Below are 27,404 nucleotides of genomic sequence, written 5' to 3'. Positions count from 1 at the left end.
TTTAGATTGATGTTCTTTAAGAGCACTCACAGATTTATTAACCATTCTTTCCTGCAATTATTTTATCTCTGGATTATGGCAAACTATGGGCATATTCACATTTAAATATAACAGACAAAACATGAAATATGCTAACAAGTTTATTCAATCAAAGTAATAACAAGTAATAAATATGTAAGCAAAGCATAAATGAATAACATAATAAACATGTTTAATGGAAACATCAAGTCAATGTGTAGTAAAGATCTACTGAAGATAAGGTAGAAGAGTGGAAATCTGAATTTACAAATATTTGATGTTCTGAGTGTTTTTTTTGGTTAATGTAAACAATTATTGACAACAGATTTTTAAACTTAGCATTGGTCAATATGTGTGTTGCATCTGTAAGTGAAAATCTTTCTTTTCTTGGATCAGAATCATTGGTCATTAATGGATACTCCTTTTTTTTCAACCTTATGTCAGATATATTTATCTGGTACATATTTGGTCCTTTCATTGCAAAATTTCCTAGTATAAATAAAGCTTCTCTTATTGAAAACAGACTTCTGTAGATGGTTAACCTGCTTTTTTCCTTTGGAACAATCATTGATTATCGCTCATGCTTCTTTCTTTTTCAAAAATCAGAAGTCTGAAGTTGGTAAACCTTAGGTCCTTTCTTCAGTAAAAATCCTTGATTATTAAGAGAACCTATAAAACCTTCAAAGTCCAGCACTTGTACTCCACAATCCTGAAAAATAAACTTAAATATGAATAACAGGAGATGTGGGGAATACTTCAATGAGACAATCCAACAAACAAAATAACCATAAGACATTTAAAAGGCAATATACTGTAAATTCAGGAATTATTTCATGCATTTATTATTGCGATTTTGTCAATTTAGACTATAATGCTATTTTAATGTTTTTGATATCGAGAAAAATCCTGTTAAATTCATATTAAAAGTTTCAAAATGCAAGTTTAAACTAATGACATTATAACCCTTTCGCATTTTTCACAATAATAAAAACATCACAATAACTTCTGAATTTACAGTAAGTCTTCAACAACAGACAGAAGTCTATAAAATATACAAAAGTTTAAGCACATTATCAAAACTTAACTTTGAAATACTCCTGTAAACACAGGAAAAATAAAGTTCTGCTGAAACCATATCTACATTGTATAAATCAAAGACATAGTCCATCAGCTGGTAAGGCAAAATTTCAGTTCTGTGTTACACCCCAGGGTACCGCAATTTTTTGGTATAAGTCTAAAGAGTAATGTCTGAAGAATATTTTAAGAGGTGTTAGACTTTTGAAAAAGTGTCCAAAAGGGGTTAAAAGGGGTCTTATTTAAGAGTATATCAAAAATTTTGTTTCACCCATATATACAGAAAAAAGAAAAAATAATCAAGTATTCGGTACAATTACCCTTATTAAATTGAACAAATCATATCTTATTAATACGGAGGCTAATTTTTATTTAATTTTTAAATCGTATAGGACCAAGAAAAAAAGAGGGAGGGTAATATCCAAAATTCATGATGTTGAATGAACCAAAGCATACATACTAGTGTTTTCTTGATAAAAAAGGTATATTTTTTACATTGAAACATAGAACATCAAGTAATTAAAGACAGTTGAACAAAATTCAACGGTAAGAAAGGGAAAAGCATGGAATTATGGCGGTTGGTCTAACCAATTGATGCTTATCAAATCGTTATTAACAATCCAATCATGATTGTTTGGCGATGGAACAGTGTTGTGTTATAGAGCAGATTTCCAAATCTTTGCCTGAAAGTTGAATCGTTTGATGTGCTTTAACATTGCATCTTTTGTTGGGGCAGTAGATGACAATGAATGTTTTTTGCATTGCAAAAAAAAATAATCTGAATTTCATTGATGTTATTATAATCGTATCCATATATAGCACACAAAAACCTCTCGAGTGTTTTTGACAGTTCTTCGCCTACCTCTTTTAAAATTTTCACCAAGACGGGATAGACCTTCTGAAAACTCCACAGAACGATTCAAAACGCCAAATGCTTTGCTTTTTCCCTTACCAGACAAAGCACTAACTGAATCACAACCACTAAAGGCGTGAAATCCTGTCAGTGCTCTACAAACATTCTCCCCAAATTTTGCGCACATTGATTGCACATTCAAAAATCTGCATTTGGAAGACGTACCTATCTAAAGAATAATATTTGAACTGATGCGATTCTGAAAATAGCAGGCCAATACTTCCACATCAGATTGCTTTTATTACAATGGAATCGTAACCTTTGTCAGCTGCGTGTTTTGCATGAAGAAACATTTTTTTGTCGGCTTCTTCCTGTTTGCTTAGAAGCTCAATGCATTTTACACTTGTCACTATTTCATTTTCAACACTGATACAAATAAATCAATTCCTTCCAGTGTAAATCTATAGGATTGTTTAATCCATTCCGACACAAAGAATTTAACAAGAGCAACTTTGTTTCTACCAACTGACAACAATGTCCTCCATTGCCGAGGACACGATTGTGATGGTCTCGAAATTATTGTTATGATTGGCCCTCCCAAGGACCTGCGATCCCGTTCTATTTTTTTTATGGATATTGTGGGATACTGATCAGTGACAAAATCAATGCGGGGAGCTCTTTTTGAAACTGAAAGGATGGTTTTAAAAACAACATTTGCCATATCAGAAAAAGTACTTGGTATCCTTGTGATGGATTGAATGACTGCCATGCAATTAAATATCCACATGCTTTCCTCAGGAATAGCTTGCATTTGCCGATTGACTTTTGAACAAGCCGTTCACTGATAAATTGTCTGATGCCAACATTCCCTTTTTATAGGCGTCGCACATTAATTCAGAGGAAGAAACAGTGCCCGAGGACAAGCCTGATAGCTGCTCAGATGTCTCAAATGGGTTTGTCCACCTTTGCAGAGTTTGAACCAATTTCAAAACGTCAGTTTCATCTCATTTCATTCGAGTTTTGTCAAGTTCTGTTTGTGTGGATGTTTCAGGATTAACTATTCATGCCAAATCTCGACATTTTGATGATATTGAAGCTCTGTCATGTGCATTTAGCAACCAACGGTTAACAGAACCTTTATTCAAACTGAAACCAACAATGCCATCTCTTATTTTGGTATCTCTGTTCAACGTTTGCTCGATTGTTTGGTCAACTGGAGATCTAGAAAATCCATGAGAGCTTCTCTGAACACAAAAACCACCAGATGAAAGACATACATGGGCACCAGGATATGTATTTTACAGATTTTGTATGTGAAGCAAATATACTGACATGTATCGGGAATAGTTTTGACTTTCATATGCGAAAAACCATGGTAACATTTTTTCAACACATGCCAAATGAAGTTCCCACTTACCTTCCCTTGTTGCTCTTATACATACCAATAAAAGTTCGACCATTTCTATGTAAGAATTCCAGAACTTTTTCATTAGTCCCTCACTTAGATTGCAATATACACTAAATGCCTCAAATAGTTTACCAACAGAAGGTGAAATTAGCAAGGTTTTTAAGTTGTTTTCTGTTAAATTTTGTCTGATTTGAACTAAGATTGACAAAGCAGATGCTGAAAATTAGGATCGAGAAATTCATTCTCATCATCTGAATTAAGCCAAGAACGAAATGCTTCCCAACGTAATCGTTCAAAAGCTTCAGATACAATTTTGAGCAATCGAAGCGCTCGATTATAATGTTTACCTTCAAATACACCAGTCAAAGAACCTGACCCAATAACTCCAGACCCCAACAGGAGATCGCCCAGCCCTGCATCGCCAAACCGTTTCCCAATGACTGCTATAAAAGCACATGTAGTGTGACAATATGTAAAAAATTTATAAAACAATAGTGAAGCAATATATCTAATTAAAAAGGAAAGAAAAATGATAAAAAGCACTATCAAATGAGGAACAATGTAAATATTACGAAAAGCAAATAAACAGTAACCAGATGGTATGTCAAATCGACATAATTGTGTGCCAAAGAAAGTAAAAAGTCTAAACAAATTCCCCAACTGACTATTTGACCTACGTTAAAAGCAATGTTTGTCGATTGAAAGACTGAACAATCTTAACTCAATCACCACATAGCTAAAACACAAAAAGTAAACAAGCACACCTTTATTGAGTTCGATAGAGTGCACCTTTTCAAAACGCAAAAAATTTACTTTAATTTGTATTTTTTTCATAAATATTTTGTTACACATTTACTTTATAAAATAATTTGTCTCAAAAAAACAACATAATCGACAACTAAATGTTTGATTTCAGTTGCAAATTGATAAGCTTAAAGTGCGTATGTGTGAATATATTGTCAACTGAATCGAAGACGGTAATTTGATGATTTCCGGTATTTCACGAGTATTTGCACGTACATATGTTTTATTGAATAATTCATATTTTAGACGATATATACATACTGCAAATAGTTTAAACATTGCATACTGGTCAATTTTAAAGTTTAATTCACAAAAACGGATAATTGTATTACGAATTTCTTTATGAAATGAGAAAATATGCCTTAATTTTAACCCCAAAAAATCGGATTGTTTGTAATGTAAATACACACTTTTTTTAAACAAAAAATCTTTAGTTTTACATTAAATATGATAGTTTTATATCTGTTTTAGTTGTTTTAACCTATACTTTATTATTTTTTCAATCGCTTTATATTAAAAAATTTAATTAAAAAATACTTAGTCGTTATAGCTAAATAAGGGGACCATTGTAAGGGACGTTTTTAAACCTCTTTTGGACACTTTTGTTTTGGTCTAACAACTTGTATTTTATCAATAAGATACTGAAGTTGAATTCTATCAAAAAAAATTGCGGTACCCTGGGGTGTAACACAAACTCCTTAACTAAAGCGCTTTTGAAAACTAGCTGATGGACTAACAAAACAAAAAAGATAACTAGACGTAGTGCAGGTAACCAGTAAAATATTATGCTTATTTCACCCCAACAAAATCCTTACATATCTGCATCATACACTTAATTTAGCTGTTTTATATGGATATGGCTTTTGTTCATTGTTGAAGGATGTATAATAACCTATAGTGTCTAACTTCTACATCATTTGTCTCTGGTAGAGTTGTCTCATTGGCAAAAGACCCAATTGTTAACAGACTAACCATGATACACTTCTAAGATATGCAAATTAATTTGAAATAAATCTTTCATATGCTGTATCCTACCTTAGCTATCTGTCTCATTTGTTGTACAGTAAATATAGAGTTGTATGTCTGTTCTGCCACTTTCTGTAATCCTGCTATAAAACGTTTTGGCTGAAAAATATCAGTTAGCATTTTAGATGCATAAAAAAAAAATTGAAATCTACAAAACTTAATTATTATTGGTCTGATAGAATTTTTCACTTCCTTTACACTTTGATAGACTTTGCTGCTGACATGACTTTGATAATCTATGTAAACACAATGCCATAGATATAGCCAATATGAATGATAGATCCACTGTCATGATTTTTCAAGGTGAACAATAAATACTGACTCCATATTTCATATATAGCTCTATGATGCTTAAAACTTAATTTGACTTAATTGCTATTAATAGAACGACTGTTCTAAAGCTTCAAATGTTGTTTAAATAAACATAAGAGTTACATGTGTTAAAGTATTAATTAATAAATATTTTTCTTAATAACATAAGGATCTAACCTGTGATCTACCACTCATTCCAGAGCCATGCTGAGAACGTTTAAAATCCAGTCCACCAAACTGGTCTGTATAAGTATCTACCATACTGAAACATAATACGATGTATATATGTGTTAGAAAACTGTAAAGCGCTTACTTTGGGTGAGATTAAATTTCACAAAATCAAAAGTCAACCTTGTTGATGAGTTAAATTTTCATATTTTTTTTGTCCCAGACTGTTTTTCTTCAAGATTTACACAAGGGAATCTTTTTTCATGATTTTATTGTTATTAGGTTTTAAACAACAATAATTCTCTCATGAAAAATTCACACTTTTTAGGTGGTTACAATAAAAATGCTAAGGTGAGTCCATGTTGTATGCTTTTATTTGAAATACTACTCTAAATATACCAGTATCTGTTAATGTTCTCGTCTTTGTCAAACTGTTAATATTGTTTCTTACTTGGATGCTCACCAAGAATTCCAAAACAAATTTGTAATTGACAATGTTACAAATAAATGTCTAACATATTTTCCCAATGAAGATATCTTGAATATTTATTTTAAACTCCCCTACTGATTGTCAATTAATGTAAATTCAGAAATTATTGCATGTATTTATTATTGCGATTTCGTCATTTTAGACTAAAATGCGATTTTTAATCTTTGCAATATTGCGAAAAATCCTGTTTATTTCATTTTAAATTATTTTTAAATGCGAGTTTAAATCACTGCTATTATAACCCTGTTGCATTTTTCACAATAATAAAAACATCGACATAATTTCTGAATTTACAGTAACTCAGATATGCATGGTACGAAAGATAGTTAATTTTCTTGAACAAAGAATCAATCACTTCTTTTCTTGTGATGAATCTCCAAACATTACAATGCACCCATCTAGATAGGTGTACTTGAGTGTTTTTCAAAGAATAATAAAGAAATCTCAAACAAACTAACATTCATTGAATTTGAAAAGATTGCCTAAAAAATTTACCTGTATTTCATAATTTCTATGACATCACCAGCATCTTCTTTGGTGGCTACTTCTCTCAGTTCTAATCTAGCTCTGGATTCCGTCAGTCTAATAAGAGATTCTAGTTGTCTTGTTGTGATAGGTGTACTGTCTTGTGTTTGGTGCTGTTTTCTTAGCTCAAGATAAAAGTCCTGTGAAATATAATGAAAGGGCATTTATTTTAAATAATCATTGGATTAGCACTGATTTTTGAACTTGTCTGAGAAATTGATAATATAAACCTATGATATAAATTTCATAAAAATCTGGCAAGAAATATACACTTGAGATGGCTAACAATGAAATACTTCATGTAATTGATAATTAATTCTTTTAAAAATAATTGATTGTCGCTAATCTTAGCACTTGACGGTGATATTAACCTTTGATATAATTTTTATAAAAACGGGCAAGAATTGTACACATCAGAGCATTAACAAGACAAGATTGACAAACACACAGACAATCAGACAGACAGATGCCCAATATTTCAATGTCCCCTCATAATGAGTCAGACAAAAAACTGCTATTGTTTCATTCATGAAAACCATACAAATACCATTTATTAATTAACTATAAGCAATTTCTATTTTTAATTTACTTTACATTATGTTTGAAAATTATATTGTAATTATTCTGCTCATTTTGGGCGCTATGATTGGCAAATAAAAAATTTTGTTTGTTTGTTTGTACAGATATTGTTAAATAACAGCATTTGATACAAACTGAAGCTTTTTGGCCTCAGTTATTGACACAGTTATTTTACTCACTAAAAAAGCTTCATATTTTGACTCTTTTTAACAATTTGAGCTTACTTAAATTTTATCATTTTATATAAATACCTGTATGACTTTGGCAGCTTCAGAACTTATCTTTGGATGGACATACTTTCTGGCATATCCAATATACTGAAATCAAAAGATAAGTAATACAAAACCTTTGAAGCATTGCATTCTTCATTTTTTTATTGCAAATGTAGGCTTAAAATTAAACAAAATTCAGTTTATATATTAGGTTTGTGCTTATGTTGTACTGGTACACCACTGTCCCAGGTTATAAGGAAGGTTGAGCACTCACAAAAATGTTTACCCCCACCATATTCTTTATGTGCCTGTCCCAAGTCAGGAGCCTTTTGTTCCATGGTTGTTGGTTCATGTCTGTCATATTTGTTTATCATAAACTGTTTTCTCAATTGAATTGTTTCCTATTTTTCTTGTCAGGGCTTAAATAGCTGACCATACAGTATGGGTTTTTCTCATTGTTGAAGTTCATTTGGTTGCCTATAATTGCTTACATCCACTTCATTTAAACTTTGATGGATAGATTTCTCATTTGCAATCATATCACATTTCCCTATCATTATATATTTTAAGAATTTTGTTAGTAAAAAATATATCACTGATTCCAAAGGCTTTAAAATATTTAGCTTACCTTTCTAAGTAGTTGGTGAGGTATAGGATCAAATGGTTCATGTCTTGGGGTCTTTAATCTATCACTGAGAGGTTTGTCTGATTCTATTAACAGTATAGACTCATTTATACTATCATCCTACAAAATACATATCAACAGTCTACGTTAGAATAGAAAGATTGATATAAAAGTATCTTGTGTTTTTCCCATGGCAATGTCTTATAAGAAGGGACACAATATTTATCATAGAAACTACAACTACAACCAGTAGAATGTCTTTAGTCCAGCATACAAGATAAATCCTGTTAGCCTTAAGAGTTAAGTAAGTAAAGTGTTAGGAAATTAGGTAATATGGCATAGCCTGTCAAAAATGTACATGCAGTTGAAACTAGATGTCTTTTGACTTTTATTGCCGGAGTTGCAGCCTTATTGACACTAATAAAGCATGAACCATTATTTATCTAATTTGATGGTTTTAATCCTCTACATATAATACTAACTTTTTGTCTTCTTACAGTTACACTCAGTGCTCTGTAAAAAAAAGGAAATATAATTCACTCATTGCAAACATTGAAATTAAAATGGCAATATTTAAGCATGTAAACTATGCACATCAATCAAAGTCAATGAAACATGACTGATGGTGGAGAGTTATATAACCTCTATGGAAATCAGAAATGCCCACACTTGTAAAACTGCATACAAAATACCACCGACTTATCATGAGTGGATCCCTTTAAACTAACCTAAGCGTAAACTTTGACTTGTAAATTATGTAGAGTTCCAAAGTCAATAAACCACACTGAAATCTGTTTTTTTGATGCACTGATAATGATGAGATACCAAAATGTGTCCATAGTTCAAATTAACCCTTAAGGTCAAATAAGTTGAAAATGATTACTGACCTACTTTGTCCAGCATGTAAAGCCATCACATGGTCAGATAACATACTGTCCATTTCCTGTAAAATATAATATTCATAATTAATACAATAGACAACACCAATTGCCTTCATTTCATATTTTTAACTAATGTAATCCACATACAGATAATTAAATTTGATCCATTTGAATAAAAAAAATCTGAATGAAAAAATTTGTAAGGGTTCAGCGGATCCCAGTGTCTCGCCTACTTTTGCTGTTAGTCGTAGGCGCAATGGAAAAAAATCAATAAAAATACTCTCCTTGATACTATCTTCTGATTTTAAGAAGCTTCTGTCCAAGTTTTATAAAAATCCAGGACAGTTTATGAATCTAATAAATGTTTTAAAAACTTTAACTGCAGACTGTATGTAATGTTAATTGGAAGGAAACTAAGTCCATTTATAAGTAAAATACAGATAAACAGGTACAAAATACAAACAAAATTTCCATCTAGATACTAGCTTTTGATCATAAACAAGCTTCTGTCCAAGTTTGGTAGAAATCCAGGATAGTTTAAGAAAGTTATTAAAATTTCAAAAATTTTAACCACAGAGTGAATATTTTTCGACTAAAGTCAAAGGCTCGACAAAATTATGTCATCCATAATCTCCCTGTAGTGTAGCTTAAGAGATGGAGATCTTCCACTTTATTCTTCTAAAAGGTTAGCAGAAATGGACTTAACTGATAACTGTCATTTTGAAACTTCTATTCAAATAAGTCCAGATAGATTTTGTACAATTTTGAAAATAAAACACCTGAAAATCAACATGGCTTAAGATTTAAAATGTAGTTATCTAGGTTCTTAAATTTAAAAATGTTTGGTGGCAGATATGGGAAAACAATCTCTTGTGATTTACTAATGATAACTTTATTTTACATTTCAATATTTGGAGATTTATGTCTGCAAAAATTTCCCTTGAATATTTGAATTATTAGTCAGAATTTATATAAAGTTATATTTGCAATCATATTCTTTTTCCTCATTCCTTGTCAACCACTATTTATGACTTTATAATCATAAGTACTTTAGTTTACATCAAGTTTGAATGAGGTTCATATGGGTTTTTTTTCAAATTTTCTGTGTAATTTTTAAAAGACATTTGTTTGTCTTTCTTTTTCTGTGTCCCGTTTTTTATTATCTTTCTTTAAATGATTATTTTGTAGTTTTGTTGCCATTCTTGTTCCTTAATACATTTTTTTTGCTCTTCCCTATTGTTGTTAATAAATTTTGGAGAATACATGTCAGTATGTGTAATAGATCATACCTCATCTGGTTTGTCCAACAAAATAAAGACAAGGTCAAATCTGGATAACAAGGCACTACCCATTCTGAAAAAAAGACAAACTTACATCATAATTTTACAGAAGAAACACAAAAGCTTCCTATTCTAGACTCTAATGAAACCTCATTCACCTTAAACATGACAAATGAATCCTCAAAAATGGAACAGATAACAGTTTAGCACATCTCAATATTAGTTTGAAGTTTACTTATATGTGGTGTGCTTTACAGAGCTTAAGTTCTTTTGTACACCAATTTCGAGTTGTTCTCAAGACTATAGTATCCTCATGCATGCAACTCATAGAGAGTAATGATAAAAAAAAAATCAAAGCGCTGTAAGCGCTGAAGGCAGTTAACCAAAAACCAGGCAAACGTAATTATGTGCAGTGGCGGATCCAGAAATTTTCATAAGTGGGGGCCCACTGCCTGCCTAACAGGGGACCTGCTCCAGTCTGCTTCAGTGATTTCCTATATATTCAACCAAATTTTTTCTCAAAAATGGAAAGGGGGGGGGGGGGAGTGGGCCCACTGAAAAACCCTCTAAATCCGCCTCTGATGTGGCATTAAACATTCATATATTGTACATTTATGTTTATCTAATGAATTAATTATTAAGGCAAATAATTTATTTGTTATCAAGGTTTCAATAGCAATGAATATATAAATGTATATTTTTTATGGTGAGTCTGCAGTGGTACAAGTTCGCAATGATTGTAGTTGTTCTAATTGGTAGTTAACGTTGGTTTTAGTTGACTGTTAGTAGTACGTGTTGACTTAGTACGAACATGTAATAGTATGAATGGACTGGTTTCCCTGTAAAGAAAACTAAGTATGTCTTCTATAGTACAATAGTTATGTAACACAAATCAGACAAATGTTCACTACTACAAGGATCAAAGGTGAGGTCTGACTGACCTGCCCATAGTAAATGTAAATGATTTGTTATATTGTTCCATACATGAATATATATGGTTTAGGGGTGGGGATCTCAAGGGTTTTCAAGTTCTCAAACAGGAAGGGATAGGATGACCCCAGGGACTTCCCGTATATTTCATTTGATTTGTTATATTGTCCCGTACATGAATATATATGGTTTAGGGGTGGGGATCTCATCGGTTTCCAAGTTCTCAAACAGGAGGGGTAGGGGGACTCCCCCCTAATATTTCATTTAATTAGTTATATTGACCCATACATGAATATATATTGTTTAGGGGTGGGGATCTTGACCGTTTCGTAAGTTCCCAAACAGGAGGGGGTGGGTCACCCCATGGACTCCCCTTATATTTCATTTGATTAGTTATATATATAGTCCCATACATGAATGTATATGGTTGAGAGGTGGGGATCTCATCCGTTTCAAAGTTATCAAACAGGAGGGGGTAGAGTGGCCCAAAGGAGGCCACCTATATATCATATGATTTGCCTACATCCAGGTAGTTATTTGTGAAAATAAAGTAAGAATCTTCCAGCTACTTTAACTGACCCTTCAAAATTGAGAAAAAAAATACCCCTTCAAAATTGCAGTAATGCAGATTAACTGCAAAAAAATATTAGACAGTACAATTGATTACATTAAAATTTGTCAAAAGTAATTTTGAGTTTCTGTTTAAAATATTTTCTGCTTTTTCTTTCTTTTACATATATCTTTTGGTTTTCAATTCTAGTGTTTATATTCATTTACCATGCATAGATGTATTTTGTCACTTGCCTGGATTCGCCAAAAACACAGAATTACCCTTATCCGCTTCCGGAATCGGGTCTGAAATTGTAATTGTCTTTTCACGGCAGCCATTGTCATTGTGTTCCAATGTTGTTTTTGTCAGTCAGATACTATTTTACTCGTATTAACACATTTTTTGTCGGCGATTTTCTGTATATAGCTAGCAATTGAACAAAATTGACATCGATGTCATGAATAATAATGATTAAAATAAGTTTTGAGATCGTTTATTTGGAGACTTTGGCGAAAAGGCTTGCAAAGCTATTTTTTATTTTCTTTCAAGTGGAACTGAGACTACTATAACTGTGATATAGTTGTCTCAGAGTGGAAGGTCCGTCGGGCGTGGCTAGTAACCAAGTCGAAAGTGGAAGGTCGGGGACCTCGGACAACCGCTAATTTGAACCCCTGCCTCCAAATTGAAAAGATACGAATTTCGTCTTCTAATTTGAAATTGCCGCCAACAGCATGAACAGTTGAACTTATTATATAATAGACTACTGACATAGTTGTACTACGTATTGACGACAAACAATATTTCTACGACTTTTGCCATTTGGGAAATCTAAACTACTTGTCTTAAAAGATTTTCGTCAATTAAATATTTCGTACAATTGTTTTTTGACATCTTAGCCAAAAGCACAGGCGATAATAAACTACATAAGAATTCCTAATGAGCACTACTTTCTATGTGCAACGTCAAAAGTTTTGGGTGATTCGACGATCATTTAAGGTTTTTCTAGTCATATTTTTTGTAATCCAGAATTAAAAGTATTAAAAAAGTGTTCAATTAGTTATATATAACATAGTAGCCAGCTAGATAATAACAATGGCAAGTATTTCAGCATTTATTGGGTAGACCACAAATCTAGGGTGCTCGCATAATGCAGATTAACTGCATAAAAAATACCAAAACTAATTTAGAATGTACAGTGAAAATATTACCCTATTTTAGTCTTGCTGTAAAAGACCACCTACTTTAAATTCTCTGACCCTGTTTTAGCCTTGTTATAATGGCCACTTACTTTAAATTCTCTGAGACTGTTTTAGCCTTGTTATAATGGCCACCAACAGGATTTGCTGCTGCTATTATGGATGTTCTGGCTGGTAAACTGGAAAAAAATTAAGTATCCTGTACTAGAAAAACATAATCATATGCTGATAAATAGATTCTTATATTTTATGACAATTTATATTGTGTGAAGAAACACTATGATATTATAAATGGTATCTACAACCTATGTTAAAAATCTAAATTCAAGGTAACACTATTATTTGGACTAACATTTAAATAAGTTCTCAAACAAACTCACTTCACAATACAATGTACTTTACTCCTGAAATGGGGCATAACACAAGAACAGTAAAAGGGACACCACCTAAATTCAAATTTGAACTGTGTTTGGTGATAATAAGCATTGTGTTAAGGTTTCATAACATTTAGTTGAGGTAAAGTTAGAGTGCAGAAATTGCATTTTTTTCCATTTATCAAGGAACATAACTCAAGATCAATGAAAGTAATTTAAAAGTGGTAAGAAGCATTGTGTATTACTTTCAAAACATTTAGTTGTGGTTATCTGAATTAAGAGAACGGAAACCAATATTGGGATGTTCATATGGGTGTAGGTTCATACAGACAAGGGTGAGAATTATTTTTTAAGGTTTTAGTGTACAAAATGTATTAATTGTGTTGTGTTAAAAAACAATTAAATCTACAATATCCAATCTAAAAAAAAACACTGTTCTATTCATAATATTATAAAAAGCAGTATTACAAAGTGATAATTACCTACATACAATCCCTGCTTTTGCAATACTTATGCTCTGTTGTTCCTAAAATATAAACATTCATCATTACGATATCAAATTCATTAATTTTTTTTAAATGATGGATGTATCTATATAACAACAGCTTATTTCAGATTTACAAAAAATTAAAAACATTGTTATATTACTACATTTGTAATTGAGAATGGAAATGAGGAATGTGTCAAAAAGACAATAAAGGGCTGCGCTTTAGCGCATGATACGCCCGTTGCTCTTTTAACTTGTCTTTTATGCTTTAAATGAATTTATATGATCAACTATAAATATATATACAAATCAAAAGGGATGTTACATTAATATATTCACCAAAGTTTCATAAAATCCCCGTTTTTTAAGTATAAAAATTCATTACTTAAGAAAACGTAAAATCTAAAATTTATAAAAATGGAAAGGGAGCTTACATCAATAGATATAAACAATTCACCAAAGTTTCATGGACATTGGTGAAAGCCTTTTTGAGTTATTGTCCGAAGTGTTGAAAATCCCCCTTTTTTTATGAATAAAGCCCCATAAATCCAAAACTTTAAATCTGAAATTTATAAAAATTGAAAGGGAGCTTACATCAATAGATATAAACAATTCACCAAAGTTTCATGGACATTGGTGAAAGCCTTTTTGAGTTATTGTCCGAAGTGTTGAAAATCCCCCTTTTTTTATGAATAAAGCCCCATAAATCCAAAACTTAAAATCTGAAATTAAAAAAAAACGAAAGGGAGCTTTATACGTCAATAGATATAAACAATTCACTTAAGTTTCATGGAAATTGGTGAAAGCGTTTTTTAGTTATTGTCCGAAGTGTGGACGACGGACGGACAGACGGACGGACGGACAACGGTATACCATAATACGCCCCGTCTAAAAGACGACAGGCGTATAAAAACCAGACCCAAGAGCAGAAAACAACCCTAGACCCCCTATGGGTCTTCAACACAGCAAAAAAATTCTGCACCCTCAGGGGGGCTACAGCTGACTCCTAAACAAAATGTGTACTAGTTCTATGTAACTTAACCATGCCAGACCACCCTGTAGCTCTTTTCACAAAAAATCTTAAGTGTAAAATTTATCGTAAGTCTAAAATATTCCTTAAGAATTCAACTAAATATTTTTATCGTAAGATTAATTTTACACTTAAGATTTTTTGTGAAAAGGGCTAATGGGTTGTAAAGGTTATTACCCCCCCCCCCCCCTTTTCAGTAGTACTTACCATGGCTTCTAGTAAAGCTTGATGTTGATTTCCCATCTTATCAAACTCATCTATACAACAACAACCAAGATCAGCCAATACAAGAGCACCTGCTTCTAATGCAAAATCTCCAGAGCCTCCATCTCTTGATAGGGTCACCTAAAATATAAAGACATCTATACAACTACAACCAAGATCAGCCAAAACAAGAGCACCTGCTTCTAATGCAAAATCTCCAGAGCCTCCATCTCTTGATAGAGTAACCTAAAATATAAAGACATCTATACAACAACAACCAAAATCAGCCTATACAAGAGCACCTGCTTCTAATGCAAAATCTCCAGAGCCTCCATCTCTAGATAGTCACCTAAAATATAAAGACATCTATACAACAACAACCAAAATCAGTCAAAACAAGAGCACCTGCTTCTAATGCAAAATCTCCAGAGCCTCCATCTCAAGATAGGGTCACCTAAAATATAAAGACATCTATACAACAACAACCAAGATCAGCCAAAACAAGAGCACCTGCCTCTAAAGCAAAATCTCCTGAGCCTCCATCTCTTGATAGGGTCACCTAAAATATAAAGACATCAATACAACAACCAAGATCAGCCAAAACCAGAGAACCTGCTTCTAGAGCAAAATCTCCAGAGCCTCCATCTCTAGATAGAGTCACCTAAAATATAAAGACATCTATACAACAACAACCAAGATCAGCCAAAACAAGAGCACCTGCTTCTAATGCAAAATCTCCAGAGCCTCGATCTCTAGATAGAGTCACCTAAAATATAAAGACATCTATACAACAACAACCAAGATCAGCCAAAACAAGAGCACCTGCCTCTAAGGCAAAATCTCCTGAGCCTCCATCTCTTGATAGGGTCACCTAAAATATAAAGACATCTATACAACAACAACCAAGATCAGCCAAAACAAGAGCTCCTGCTTCTAATGCAAAATCTCCAGAGCCTCCATCTCTAGATAGAGTCACCTTAAATATAAAGACATTTATACAACAACCAAGATCAGCCAAAACCAGAGCACCTGCTTCTAATGCAAAATCTCCAGAGCCTCCATCTCTAGATAGAGTCACCTAAAATATAAAGACATTTATACAACAACCAAGATCAGCCAAAACCAGAGCACCTGCTTCTAATGCAAAATCTCCAGAGACTCCATCTCTAGATAGAGTCACCTAAAATATAAAGACATCTATACAACAACCAAGATCAGCCAAAACCAGAGCACCTGCTTCTAATGCAAAATCTCCAGAGCCTCCATCTCTAGATAGAGTCACCTAAAATATAAAGACATTTATACAACAACAACCAAGATCAGCCAAAACAAGAGCACCTGCTTCTAATGCAAAGCCTCCATCTCTAGATAGAGTCACCTAAAATATAAAGACATCTATACAACAACAACCAAGATCAGCCAAAACCAGAGCACCTGCTTCTAATGCAAAATCTCCAAAACCTCCATCTCTTGATAGTCACCTAAAATACAAAACGTTTTTGTTTTTATCTTGTGCATTTAGAAATTTTATGTCATGAATTGATACAGCATATCTTTTCTTTCCCTTAAACTAACATAAAACTGACTCCTTAGATTTTGTTTATATTCAAGCAATAAAAATACAGTTAACTTCAAGTAATAAAAAATTGGGAAAAAACCTAAACAATCCTTCTTAATTTCATGTCTGTACAGGGAACCATTGAATACTCTCATTATTTTTTAACATTTGTCTTCATATAAAACATTTATACTGTTCCTGTTCCAAACTTAAAACAATCAAACTATTCAAAATGCAAAATTCCGCAATTTCTAAAGCTTGAATGAGAGGTTAGGTCTCATAATCTACTTTGAACTGACATTCCACAATTTCTAAAGCTTGAATGAGAGGTTAGGTCCCATAATCTACTTTGAACTGACATGCATAAAACATTTAAACCTGCTGCATTTGTGTGCAACTGTCCTAAGTCAGGAACCTTATGTTCAGTTGGTGTAGTTTGTTGATGTGGTTCATAAATGTACCTCATTTTTGTTGAGCCTTCGACTTTAGTTGAAAAAGCAAGACAAAGCGATCCTAAATTCTGTTGGCGGCGTCGGCCACAAATAGTAACTCTGTGGTTAAAAGTTTTTGAAATTTTAATGACTTTCTTAAACTATCCTGGATTTCTACCAAACTTTAACAGAAGCTTGTTTATGATCATAAGATAGTATCCAGAAGTAAATTTTGTAAAAATAAAATTCCATTTTTTCCGTGTTTTACTTATAAATAGACTTAGTTTTTCTGCCTGGAAACATTACATTCACTCAGTGGTTAAAGTTTTAAAATTTTAATAGCTTTCTTAAACTATCCTGGGTTTGTATCAAACTTGGACAGAAGCTTGTTTATGATCATAAAATAGTATCCAGAAGTAAATTTTGTAAAAAAATAAATCCATTTTTTCCATATTTTACTTTTAAATGGATTAAGATTTTCTGTCAGGAAACTACACATTCAATAACTTTCTTATACTATTTTGGATTTGTACCAAACTTGGACAGAAGCTTGTTTATAATCAAAAGCTAGTATCTAAAAGGAAATTCTGTAAAAAAATAAATCCAATTTTTCCGTATTTTTCTTTTAAATGGACTTAGATTTTCTGCCAGGAAACAACACATTCACTCTGTGGTTAAACTTTTTGAAATTTCAATAACTTTCTTATACTATTTTGAAGTTGTCCCAAACTTGGACAGAAGCTTGTTTATGATCAAATGCTGGTATCTAGAAAGAAATTTTGTATTCTTCCAGTTAACATTACAGTCAGTCTGCAGTTAAAGTTTTTAAATATTTATTAGATTCATAAACTATCCTGGATTTTTACCAAACTTGGACAGAAGCTTCTTACAATCAAAAGATACTATTAAGAGGAATATTTTTATTGATTCATTTCCTCATTTTTGTTGAGCTGCGATTAACAGAAAAAGTAGGCGAGACACTATTTTTTTTTTAAATTGCGTGGGGGGGGGGCTTTATAGCTTGATATCAAGTGTGAGCCAAGTCTCTGTGTTGAAGACTGTACTTTGACCTATAATGGTTTACTTTTACTAATTATTACTTGGATGGAGAGTTGTCTCATTGGCACTCATACCACATCTTATACCTATATAAAGTTTTTTATGCTGTATATAAACTTACTGTAAGACCGGAGGTGGTTGTTGTATTTCCACAGACATACACACTTCTGGGAGCTATACTGGCTGTGGACTGTAACATCTGTAAAATTTAATGACAAGGACAGTGAAAAAAAAAAGTAGAGATCTCAATTCTTTATTTTCAAAAAAGATTATATCATAGCATTGTATAGCATATCTATTAGATTAATAAATTTGAAAATAAATAATCAATGTAAAAAAATAGTTTCTTTTTTTCAAATTAAAAATCATAACCTAGATTTCGGCACTAAAAATCAGTTATACAATAAGTGCTAAATTGATCTACAAAAAGTTATTACTTGATACCTGCATGCATTCCAATTGGCTATATGAAAATTTACATATTTTCCATTAATCTATTTCTTTCTTGCACATATAACAAAGAGTGATATTACCTGACTCTTCCCTAATCCTGGGTCTCCAACAACTAAAATGTGAGGATCTCCTCTGACTGGAATTCTGTTCTGAAAGTAGGAAAAACAAATAACTAACTCCATGGCAAAATTGTACAGTAAACAAATAGCACAAAAATAAAGCAGAAAAAATAAAATAAAAAAAGAATGTGTCCCCAGTACACTCACTATCATTTCTATGTTCAGTGGACCGTGAAAATATGGGAAAATCTCTAATTTGGCATTAAAATTAGAAAGATCATAATTTAGGGAACATGTATACTAAGTTTCAAGTTGATTGAACTTCAACTTCATCAAAATCTACCTCGACCAAAAACTTTAACCTGAAGGGGACATACGCCCAGACCAGAAAACATGATGCCCATGAATGGGGCATAAACCAGAAAACATAATGCCAATGAATGAGCATAAAAAATATCTGAATCTTTAGGTTAGGTAGCTTATAGTCTTCACAATTTTATCAAATTTTTTTCATTTGTTTGTTTTGGTAAGTAAATGTATATGGTATTTTATCTATCAAATATATAAATAGGCTCCAGTAGCTCTTTGAACAAAAAATCTTAAGTGTAAAATTAATCTTACGATAAAGATATTTAGTTTTATTAAGGAATATTTTAGACTTACGATAAATTTTACACTTAAGATTTTTTGTGAAAAAGGCTACTGGTGGATGGCCATAAATCATAGGGAAATCTAAATCTAATATTAGTCATGTGAAAGAATTACCAAACTCACCTTATCATTTGTAAACTTATGAGTCCCACCAAATAATCCAAGTATCAAACCTGCCTTCACCAGCTGTAAATGTGAAATTAAAATGAGTAAAAGAAGTAAAATGTTTGAAATAGATTTTATTGGCTATGAGGAAATCTTATTCTTTACTTTTTCACATTTTACAAATAATTCACATTGACATTTTAAGGTAAAACCACTAATTTAAAATTCATAGTTGTACAAACAAGACTTAAGTCATAGACTAAGATAAGCACTTGCTGTTTATGTTATTTTCTATTTTTACTTGATATTGAAATGAAGTAAACAAACCCTCAAAATAATTATTCAGGATAATATTACAAAAAATACTCTCACAAAATGATAAAATCTATGTAAAATCTTACCTCATGGCCATAAATAGATGGACAAAGTGACCTACAATGTACAAATTTTTACACTGCATGCAATCACAAAAATATTTGACATTTTTAACTCGAAACTTAAAATATCAAAAGAATTTTATACCTTTATAAAACTTTGTATTACACTGATTCATATAAAAAGTTTTCATCATGAAAATTAAAAATATATGCGAAATTCTCTAATTAGGCATATTCGGTAGGAATTGGAATGCACCTTTAATACTTAAAAATATCTAATCTTGATCATAGTTCAGTTATATTCAATATTGACATTTTCAATCAATATGTTTTACATTTCAATATGTGAAAACCATGCAATAAATATAAAAATGAAGATGTGGTATGATTGCCAATGAGAAAACTCTCCACAAGACACCAAATTGACACAGACTATAGGTCACCGTACAGCCTTCAACAATGAGCAAATACTGTTTTAACGGATTTCTTTATGGTCTACATGTAAAATCATATTTGTATTTCTAGAAATAATTATTAATATTTCACTCACCCTACAAGCAATCTAAACAGATTTTTCTCACTTTGTATTTCTTCAATGGCATACAACTCCTTCATGGTGAATTCCATAGCTAGTCCTGAGTTGTCACCAGATTTATTCCCCTTGGCATTCACAACAGAATTAGCGTAGATATACAATAGGAACATACATTTGTCCTTGTTTCTGCCTTTACCTTGAAGATAAAAAATAAATATACTAAATTTATTAATCATTAATTACTTCAGTGAGGAAAATTAAAGTTTCTACCTCAAATTTTGAATGAAAATAACTTTAAATAGGAAAACATTGTCTTTATATCCAAAAGTTCTTGCTTTACATGCTCTGAGTAAGCATGCACAATTTTAATGAGTAAAATTTCAATGCAAATCTGCTTACTTTAAAATGAGCAACTTGTCATTCAGTAAAACAAACTCAATTTCAATATCTAATTTGAAGATTCAATTTTTATGCCCCATTTGTGGGCATTATACTTTCTGGTCTGTGGAAATTTTTGGTCTTATATTGTTAAGATTGTTTCAAAATAAATAACAAATGAGTTCAGCTATTTTTATTTTTATAAACGACCAAAACTCATGAAAGGTAAAAGTGACTCCAACTAATTTTGAACTTGATCTGTTTTTTTGTAAAAATAAGCATTGTGAATAAAATGAGATAACCAAAACCAATTTGGAGACGTTGTGGAAGACGAGACAGAAGGACAAGGGTAACACTTAATGCCCCCAAAATTATGAAGCTGCCAGAGATTTTCCTTAAAATGTTGTCTTCATTGCTATTAGTTTTATTTTAAGACTTACCCTCATCAACACTGTTAACTTTGACAATACCAGAAATAGTAACTACATCTCCAGGAACACAACTGTCAACTGAAAAAAGAAAAAGAGTAAGTGATATCTTAATTTGAAAGTATTTTATACTATAAGATCTGATTGTTTGAACTTTCTGCAAATATTTATATTATAAATAACATCAAGACAATAATAAACAACAATTTACATTGGCATTGCTTAGAAAAGGGTTTGGCAAGGGCGAAATAAATTAGAATTTCTAATGTCACTTGAAACTGGCAAGAGAAAGTAGTTAAGCTTTTTATACTGTTTTATCAAGCCAACTCTCTACGGAAACCTATGATTAAAAATTTCAACAACACATAACTGAGACGGATAAAGCATGTAAATGAACATGTCAAACCTGGAGCTTATGCTCAGAAATGCTTATCTTGGTATCTAGCTGCTCATCTAACTTGTGATATAATAATTGCAAGTAAGCAGACAAGATACAGCTAAATGTTCCATGTTTTATACAAACCTAAATCTTGTGTCAGTTCACAGTCAATAGTTCTAGGTATTCTGCCATACTAACCTAAATCTTGTGTCAGTTCACAGTCAATAGTTCTAGGTATTCTGCCATACAAACCTAAATCTTGTGTCAGTTCACAGTCAATAGTTCTAGGTATTCTGTCATACTAACCTTAATCTTGTGTCAGTTCACAGTCAATAGTTCTAGGTATTTTGTCATACTAACCTTGTGTCAGTTCACAGTCAATAGTTCTAGGTATTCTGCCATACTAACCTAAATCTTGTGTCAGTTCACAGTCAATAGTTCTAGGTATTCTGCCATACTAACCTAAATCTTGTGTCAGTTCACAGTCAATAGTTCTAGGTATTCTGCCATACAAACCTAAATCTTGTGTCAGTTCACAGTCAATAGTTCTAGGTATTCTGTCATACTAACCTTAATCTTGTGTCAGTTCACAGTCAATATTTCTAGGTATTTTGTCATACTAACCTTGTGTCAGTTCACAGTCAATAGTTCTAGGTATTCTGCCATACTAACCTAAATCTTGTGTCAGTTCACAGTCAATAGTTCTAGGTATTCTGCCATACTAACCTAAATCTTGTGTCAGTTCACAGTCAATAGTTCTAGGTATTCTGCCATACAAACCTAAATATTGTGTCAGTTCACAGTCAATAGTTCTAGGTTTTCTGTCATACTAACCTAAATCTTGTGTCAGTTCACAGTCAATAGTTCTAGGTATTCTGCCAGTTTCTTTCAGTCTGTCTACCATAATTTCTTGTACCCTATTGAAATCAATAACAAATTGAATCATCTAAAAGAAACTTTGTTTTTCAACTAACTTATGTATCCATACAAAGTACTGCCATGATAAGTCAAATGTGAACAAATCATTTTGTAGTAGTTCAATTTCTTATCAATTAAACTGCTAATTTTCTATTTTATAGCAAAATGCTCCTTCCAACTCTGGCATTATTAAAAGATACAGTCATTGGACAGTCACCTCTCTATTCATTGTTTAAGAATCTAAAGGACAATATGTAATTTTAAAGTTCTCATTTCCAACATGAAAAAAATGTCACATCAAATTATGTTGATGTACTCTTTTGAAAATATTACCAAAATGCATTAGATTTTAAAAATGTGAATCATTAGTTTAGAACATGACTTAATGCATACCTGATAGTCTGCCAGTCAATGGTTCTTGTAAGTTCTGAACTTCTCTTTGCAAAGAATGTTTTACCCTTACAATCCTGAGATGGACACTGCAATTCAAGAATGTAAATGTAATCAGAAATGTTTATTCAACAAAAAAAATAAAAAAAATTTTGCTTAATACTTCAAGTTAATGCAGAAATAACCATGTTGCTAGATATAATAATATTTCAGAGAAATTCAAATAATAAACTAAAGTAGTATTTACCATTATTGATATTTTAGATAACACATGTATTTTCTATTATGCATATCTGCAGAGTTTAAACTAAATTTTTGTACAATTTCATCAAAATTCATCTTACAATTTGTCTTAGAGGTTTTTACAAAAGAAAAAAATCATATAAATCTTTGTTAAGTTCAATTATCTGCCCTTTTGAGGCCAATATCATTTTGTTCATGCATATACATCTCCATATATTAACTAACTTTTAAAGATGGTTCACATAAATTGTCCGACAGTTAAGGAAAGGTTGCCTTTACAAGACTTATCATGATATCACCAATTGAAAGTGATGAATACACAGATTTTGTAAAATGTTTCAACAACTTTATAAAAATTGTATTCAATTCTTTAATATGTTAAGCTTTTTCTTTGTTTAATAAAAACACTAAATTTTGCTATTAATTTGTATAATTATAATGTTTATACCTACCTTGGTAGGAACTGTATATTTACCATCAGGTAATGCCACACTCTGAAATGAAGTCATTTAAAAATAAATATTTCAATGATCCTCATTCATTTTTCAGTACTGTAAGTTTAGAAATTATTGCATGCATTTATTATTATGATTTTAATTTTCGGGATATTGAGAAAAACCCTGTTTAATTCATATACATAATTTTAAAATGAGAGTTTAAACTATTGGGATTATAACCCTGCCACATTTTTTCGCAATAATAAAAACATTGCAATAATTTCTGAATTTACAGTAAATGAAATTCAAACTGTAGATATGTTTTATAACATGGTAAACAAACATTAACAGGCCTCAATGTGAGTTTAAGATGAATAAACAGCTGCGCCATGAGCGCATGATACGCCCGACGTCTTGTGTGGAAGTTTTATGCAATAATCATAAATAGTTTCTGAGAAAGTTTTAAGCAATAACCATATATTGTTTTTGAGACACAGCAGGACATGTGAAACCCACAACCCTGTTTTTTTTTTTTACAAAAAACTAAATATCCCTTAAATAAAATTTTGAATCAAAACCAAAAAGTATACAGATCTTTAGATTAATATAACAAAGAAGTGTATAAAGTTTTAAGCAATAATCATAAATCGTTTTTGAGATACGGCACGACATGTAAACCCCCCCCCTTTTTTAAAAAAAATACTCAATAACTCAAAAATGAAATTTTGAATCATCACCAAAAAGTATACAGATCTTTAGATTAATATAACTAAGAAGTGTGTAAAGTTTTAAGCAATAATCATAAATCGTTTTTGAGATATGGCGCGACATGTAAAAAACCCTCCCCCTTTTTTACAAAATACTCAATAACTCAAAAATGAAATTTTGAATCATCACCAAAAAGTATACAGATATTAAGATTAATATAACTAGGAAGTGTGTAAAGTTTTAAGCAATAATCAAGAATCGTTTTTGAGATACGGTGCGACATGTGAAAAAAAACACACCCCTGTTTTAGTTACAAAGTGCCGTAACTCAAAAAGTTTAAATCTTATTTTCACCAAAAAGTATACAGATCATTTGACCATCATAAAAAACAACTATATTAAGTTTCATGAAATTTAGATAAGTCGTTCTCAAGTTACGGTGCGACATGTTTACGCCGGACAGACAGACGGACAGACGGACAGACGGACGGACGGACACAGGACATTTGTATACCATAATACGTCCCGTCAAAATTTTGACGGGCGTATAAAAACAACAATAAAAGCACTGTTCCTTTGCTTTTTGTGGGTTTTTTTTCTTTTTTTTCTGTGCATGAACTGAATTTGTCCCATATCCTTTGTTTTTGTCTACAATATATACTGCCTTTTATAATAGTGTCAAAATCTATAGTTCCTTTTTAGTCTATAGACAAGAAGTGGCAGCACTGCGTATTATAAAACACCCAACATGCTACAAATCAACATTATCAAGCTGAAAAACAAATACAAAATCACATTTCCTTCCAATGTAGTTAAGAAAGTTTGATGAAACTTAGATTATATAGTGTTGAAAAATTTTGATCTATCTACAAGAAGGAAGTGGCTGCACAATACATGTAACAATTGTTTACCAGCTACTTCTCACCATTATTAAGCTACAGATCAAATATAAAATTATACCCTTTAATAGTATGATGAAAGATTTCTACCCAAGGTCTTTTGAATGGACAAAGAAGCAGATAAAGTCAAGCAGTCACTTGACCAGCTTTCCCCATTCCCTATGCAAGTAAAAAATAATTTGATAAGGATTTCCTTATTTAGAATATTATCAATGCTTAAGAAGATAAAATCAGATTCCAGAGACAGTGTTACTAATAAGACATTCCACAGTCTGTCAGCTAGTACATAAAATAAACAGTCTAATTCTTAAAACTGCTAAAATTACATAAATGATACTACCTTTCACAACAGTCAACTTTAGAGTTATAAAGATGTAATTACCTGAACATTACCACAAGAAACACATTCAAATGCTAGCTTTGTACATAATGGTTTGATGTTACTAACTCTCACAACTGTTCCCTTCACAGAAACAAACTTTCCTACAATTTGTAAGAAATTTTGTTGAATTATTAACTATATACTGCTTAAAATACAAAGTCTATAAATATAAATAAATTAAACATTACAATCTTTTTCTTTGTAAATACAATGCCATGCATTGACTGGTTTAATAAAATGGAGAATGGAAATGGGGAATGTGCCAAAGAGACAACAACCCGACCATAGAAGAAGAAAAAAACAAACAAAAAAAAACAACAGCAGAAGGTCACCAACAGGCCTAGGTCTTCAATGTAGTGAGAAATTCCCGCACCGGAGGCGTCCTTCAGCTGGCCCCTAAACAAATATATACTAGTTCAGTGATAATGAACGCCATACTAATTTCCAAGTTGTACACAAGAAACTAAAATTAAAATAATACAAGACTAACAAAGGCCAGAGGCTCCTGACTTGGGACAGGCGCAAAAATGCGGCGGGTTTCAACATGTTTGTGAGATCTCAACCCTCCCCCTATACCTCTAGCCAATGTACAAATGTAGAAAAGTAAACGCATAACAATACGCACATTAAAATTCAGTTCAAGAGAAGTCCGAGTCTGATGTCAAAAGATGTAACCAAAGAAAATAAACAAAATGACAATAATACATAAATAACAACAGACTACTAGCAGTTAACTGACATGCCAGCTCCAGACTTCAATTAAACTGACTGAAAGATTATGATTTCATCATATGAACATCAGGCACAATCCTTCCCGTTAGGGGTTTAGTATCATACCATCATAACATATACGAGAAGAACATAACCCGTGTCATGCCAACAACTGTTTTTTGAATAAATGTGTTTAGTTCTGATGCAAAGACCCTATAAGTGAATCAATATTAACGCCAAAATATGCAATCTTTAATGACCTGACAACAGTATCGTAACTATATCCCTTTTTAATAAGTCTATTCAAAGGTTTTGTTAGTTTTTGAGGTGAATACCGACACCTTTGTGCTTTATAAAGAATATTTCCATAAAAAATTGGATGTGAAATACCTGAACGTATAAGAAGTCTGCATGTTGAGCTATATTTACGAATGATGTCCTTATACCGATGATAAAATTTAGTAAATGTTTTGACTAGTTTGTGATATCGAAAACCCTAGTGTAATAATTTTTCAGTAATACATAAATTTCTCTCGTTAAAATCTAAAACATTGTTACATACACAAGCGAATCGTACAAGTTGAGATATATAAAATTATTTGCTTGATAACATTTTTTCAGTTCATGTGGAATTAATGTTCATTTTTGCTGAAATTTATTGTTGGATCACTAATTGATGTTAACCTCATATTTTTATTCTCATCAAATGTGAGAAAAATAAAACATTTTACCTTTCAATATTTTGGATACTATTCTGGGGCTCTTTTTAAACAAAAAATTTAAAATAAATTGTTAATCTGGGACTCTTTTCACCAAAAAAAATTAAATAAGGTAAATTACACTGAAATGTTTATGACTTGCAAGTGTTTTTTCTTCTAAGATTTTAGAAAACTAATTGTTATCACAAACCATAGTAGTTTGCTTTCAAATTTTTCAGTGGTATCTGTGATCCAAAGTTAATCACTCTAGCTAGTATTACTGGCACTGAATAACTACTGCCATCTGATTGGTCAGTTTGTGAGTCTGTTTCTGATTCATGTCTTCTTTTGTGAGTAATCAACTGAAAAATAAATGCTTCAAGTACATGTATATTAAGTTGATTGCATTTGGGATTTTAAAATACAGGGGAACAACAATTTAAAAGATTAACAGAATATAAATTTCCATAAAAAGAAATCACCTTTGTTTTAGTTCAATAATTTAAAAATCTTTGTATGCATTATTAGAAAATCTAATGCAATAAGTTATGTAATATAAATATTTACTAGATATCAATTT

The 27,404-nt window shown here is 31.7% G+C and overlaps 1 protein-coding gene across 2 annotated transcripts in view; it reads right to left on the bottom strand.

The window, feature by feature from the left end:
• Window positions 1-122: 122 nt before the first annotated feature.
• The window catches only part of LOC143082502 (DNA helicase MCM8-like), a 44,692-nt gene continuing 17,410 nt past the window's right edge, over window positions 123-27,404 (bottom strand). The window contains exons 7-30 of one of the 2 annotated variants that reach the window (XM_076258199.1): window positions 27,036-27,186; window positions 25,416-25,516; window positions 23,443-23,484; window positions 22,751-22,836; window positions 22,274-22,356; window positions 21,073-21,141; window positions 20,270-20,450; window positions 19,744-19,774; window positions 19,361-19,423; window positions 18,608-18,676; window positions 18,196-18,273; window positions 16,260-16,308; window positions 15,030-15,118; window positions 13,788-13,831; window positions 13,024-13,110; window positions 10,265-10,328; window positions 8,982-9,037; window positions 8,577-8,607; window positions 8,098-8,214; window positions 7,509-7,574; window positions 6,649-6,818; window positions 5,673-5,757; window positions 5,193-5,282; window positions 123-727 (exon numbers count right to left, since the gene is read on the bottom strand). In XM_076258199.1, the coding sequence (XP_076114314.1) occupies window positions 614-727; window positions 5,193-5,282; window positions 5,673-5,757; window positions 6,649-6,818; window positions 7,509-7,574; window positions 8,098-8,214; window positions 8,577-8,607; window positions 8,982-9,037; window positions 10,265-10,328; window positions 13,024-13,110; window positions 13,788-13,831; window positions 15,030-15,118; window positions 16,260-16,308; window positions 18,196-18,273; window positions 18,608-18,676; window positions 19,361-19,423; window positions 19,744-19,774; window positions 20,270-20,450; window positions 21,073-21,141; window positions 22,274-22,356; window positions 22,751-22,836; window positions 23,443-23,484; window positions 25,416-25,516; window positions 27,036-27,186 (2,016 nt within the window). In that variant the 3' untranslated portion in view covers window positions 123-613. Of the gene's footprint in view, window positions 728-5,192; window positions 5,283-5,672; window positions 5,758-6,648; window positions 6,819-7,508; window positions 7,575-8,097; window positions 8,215-8,576; window positions 8,608-8,981; window positions 9,038-10,264; window positions 10,329-13,023; window positions 13,111-13,787; window positions 13,832-15,029; window positions 15,168-16,259; window positions 16,309-18,195; window positions 18,274-18,607; window positions 18,677-19,360; window positions 19,424-19,743; window positions 19,775-20,269; window positions 20,451-21,072; window positions 21,142-22,273; window positions 22,357-22,750; window positions 22,837-23,442; window positions 23,485-25,415; window positions 25,517-27,035; window positions 27,187-27,404 lie in introns of both variants that reach the window. The other variant, XM_076258198.1, reaches the window with a different exon arrangement.

The sequence above is a fragment of the Mytilus galloprovincialis genome, chromosome 7 (assembly GCF_965363235.1).
Source record: "Mytilus galloprovincialis chromosome 7, xbMytGall1.hap1.1, whole genome shotgun sequence".
NCBI lineage: Eukaryota > Metazoa > Mollusca > Bivalvia > Mytilida > Mytilidae > Mytilus > Mytilus galloprovincialis.
The sequence above is the reverse complement of the archived record's forward strand: the minus strand, read 5'-3'. Positions and strand labels throughout refer to the sequence as shown.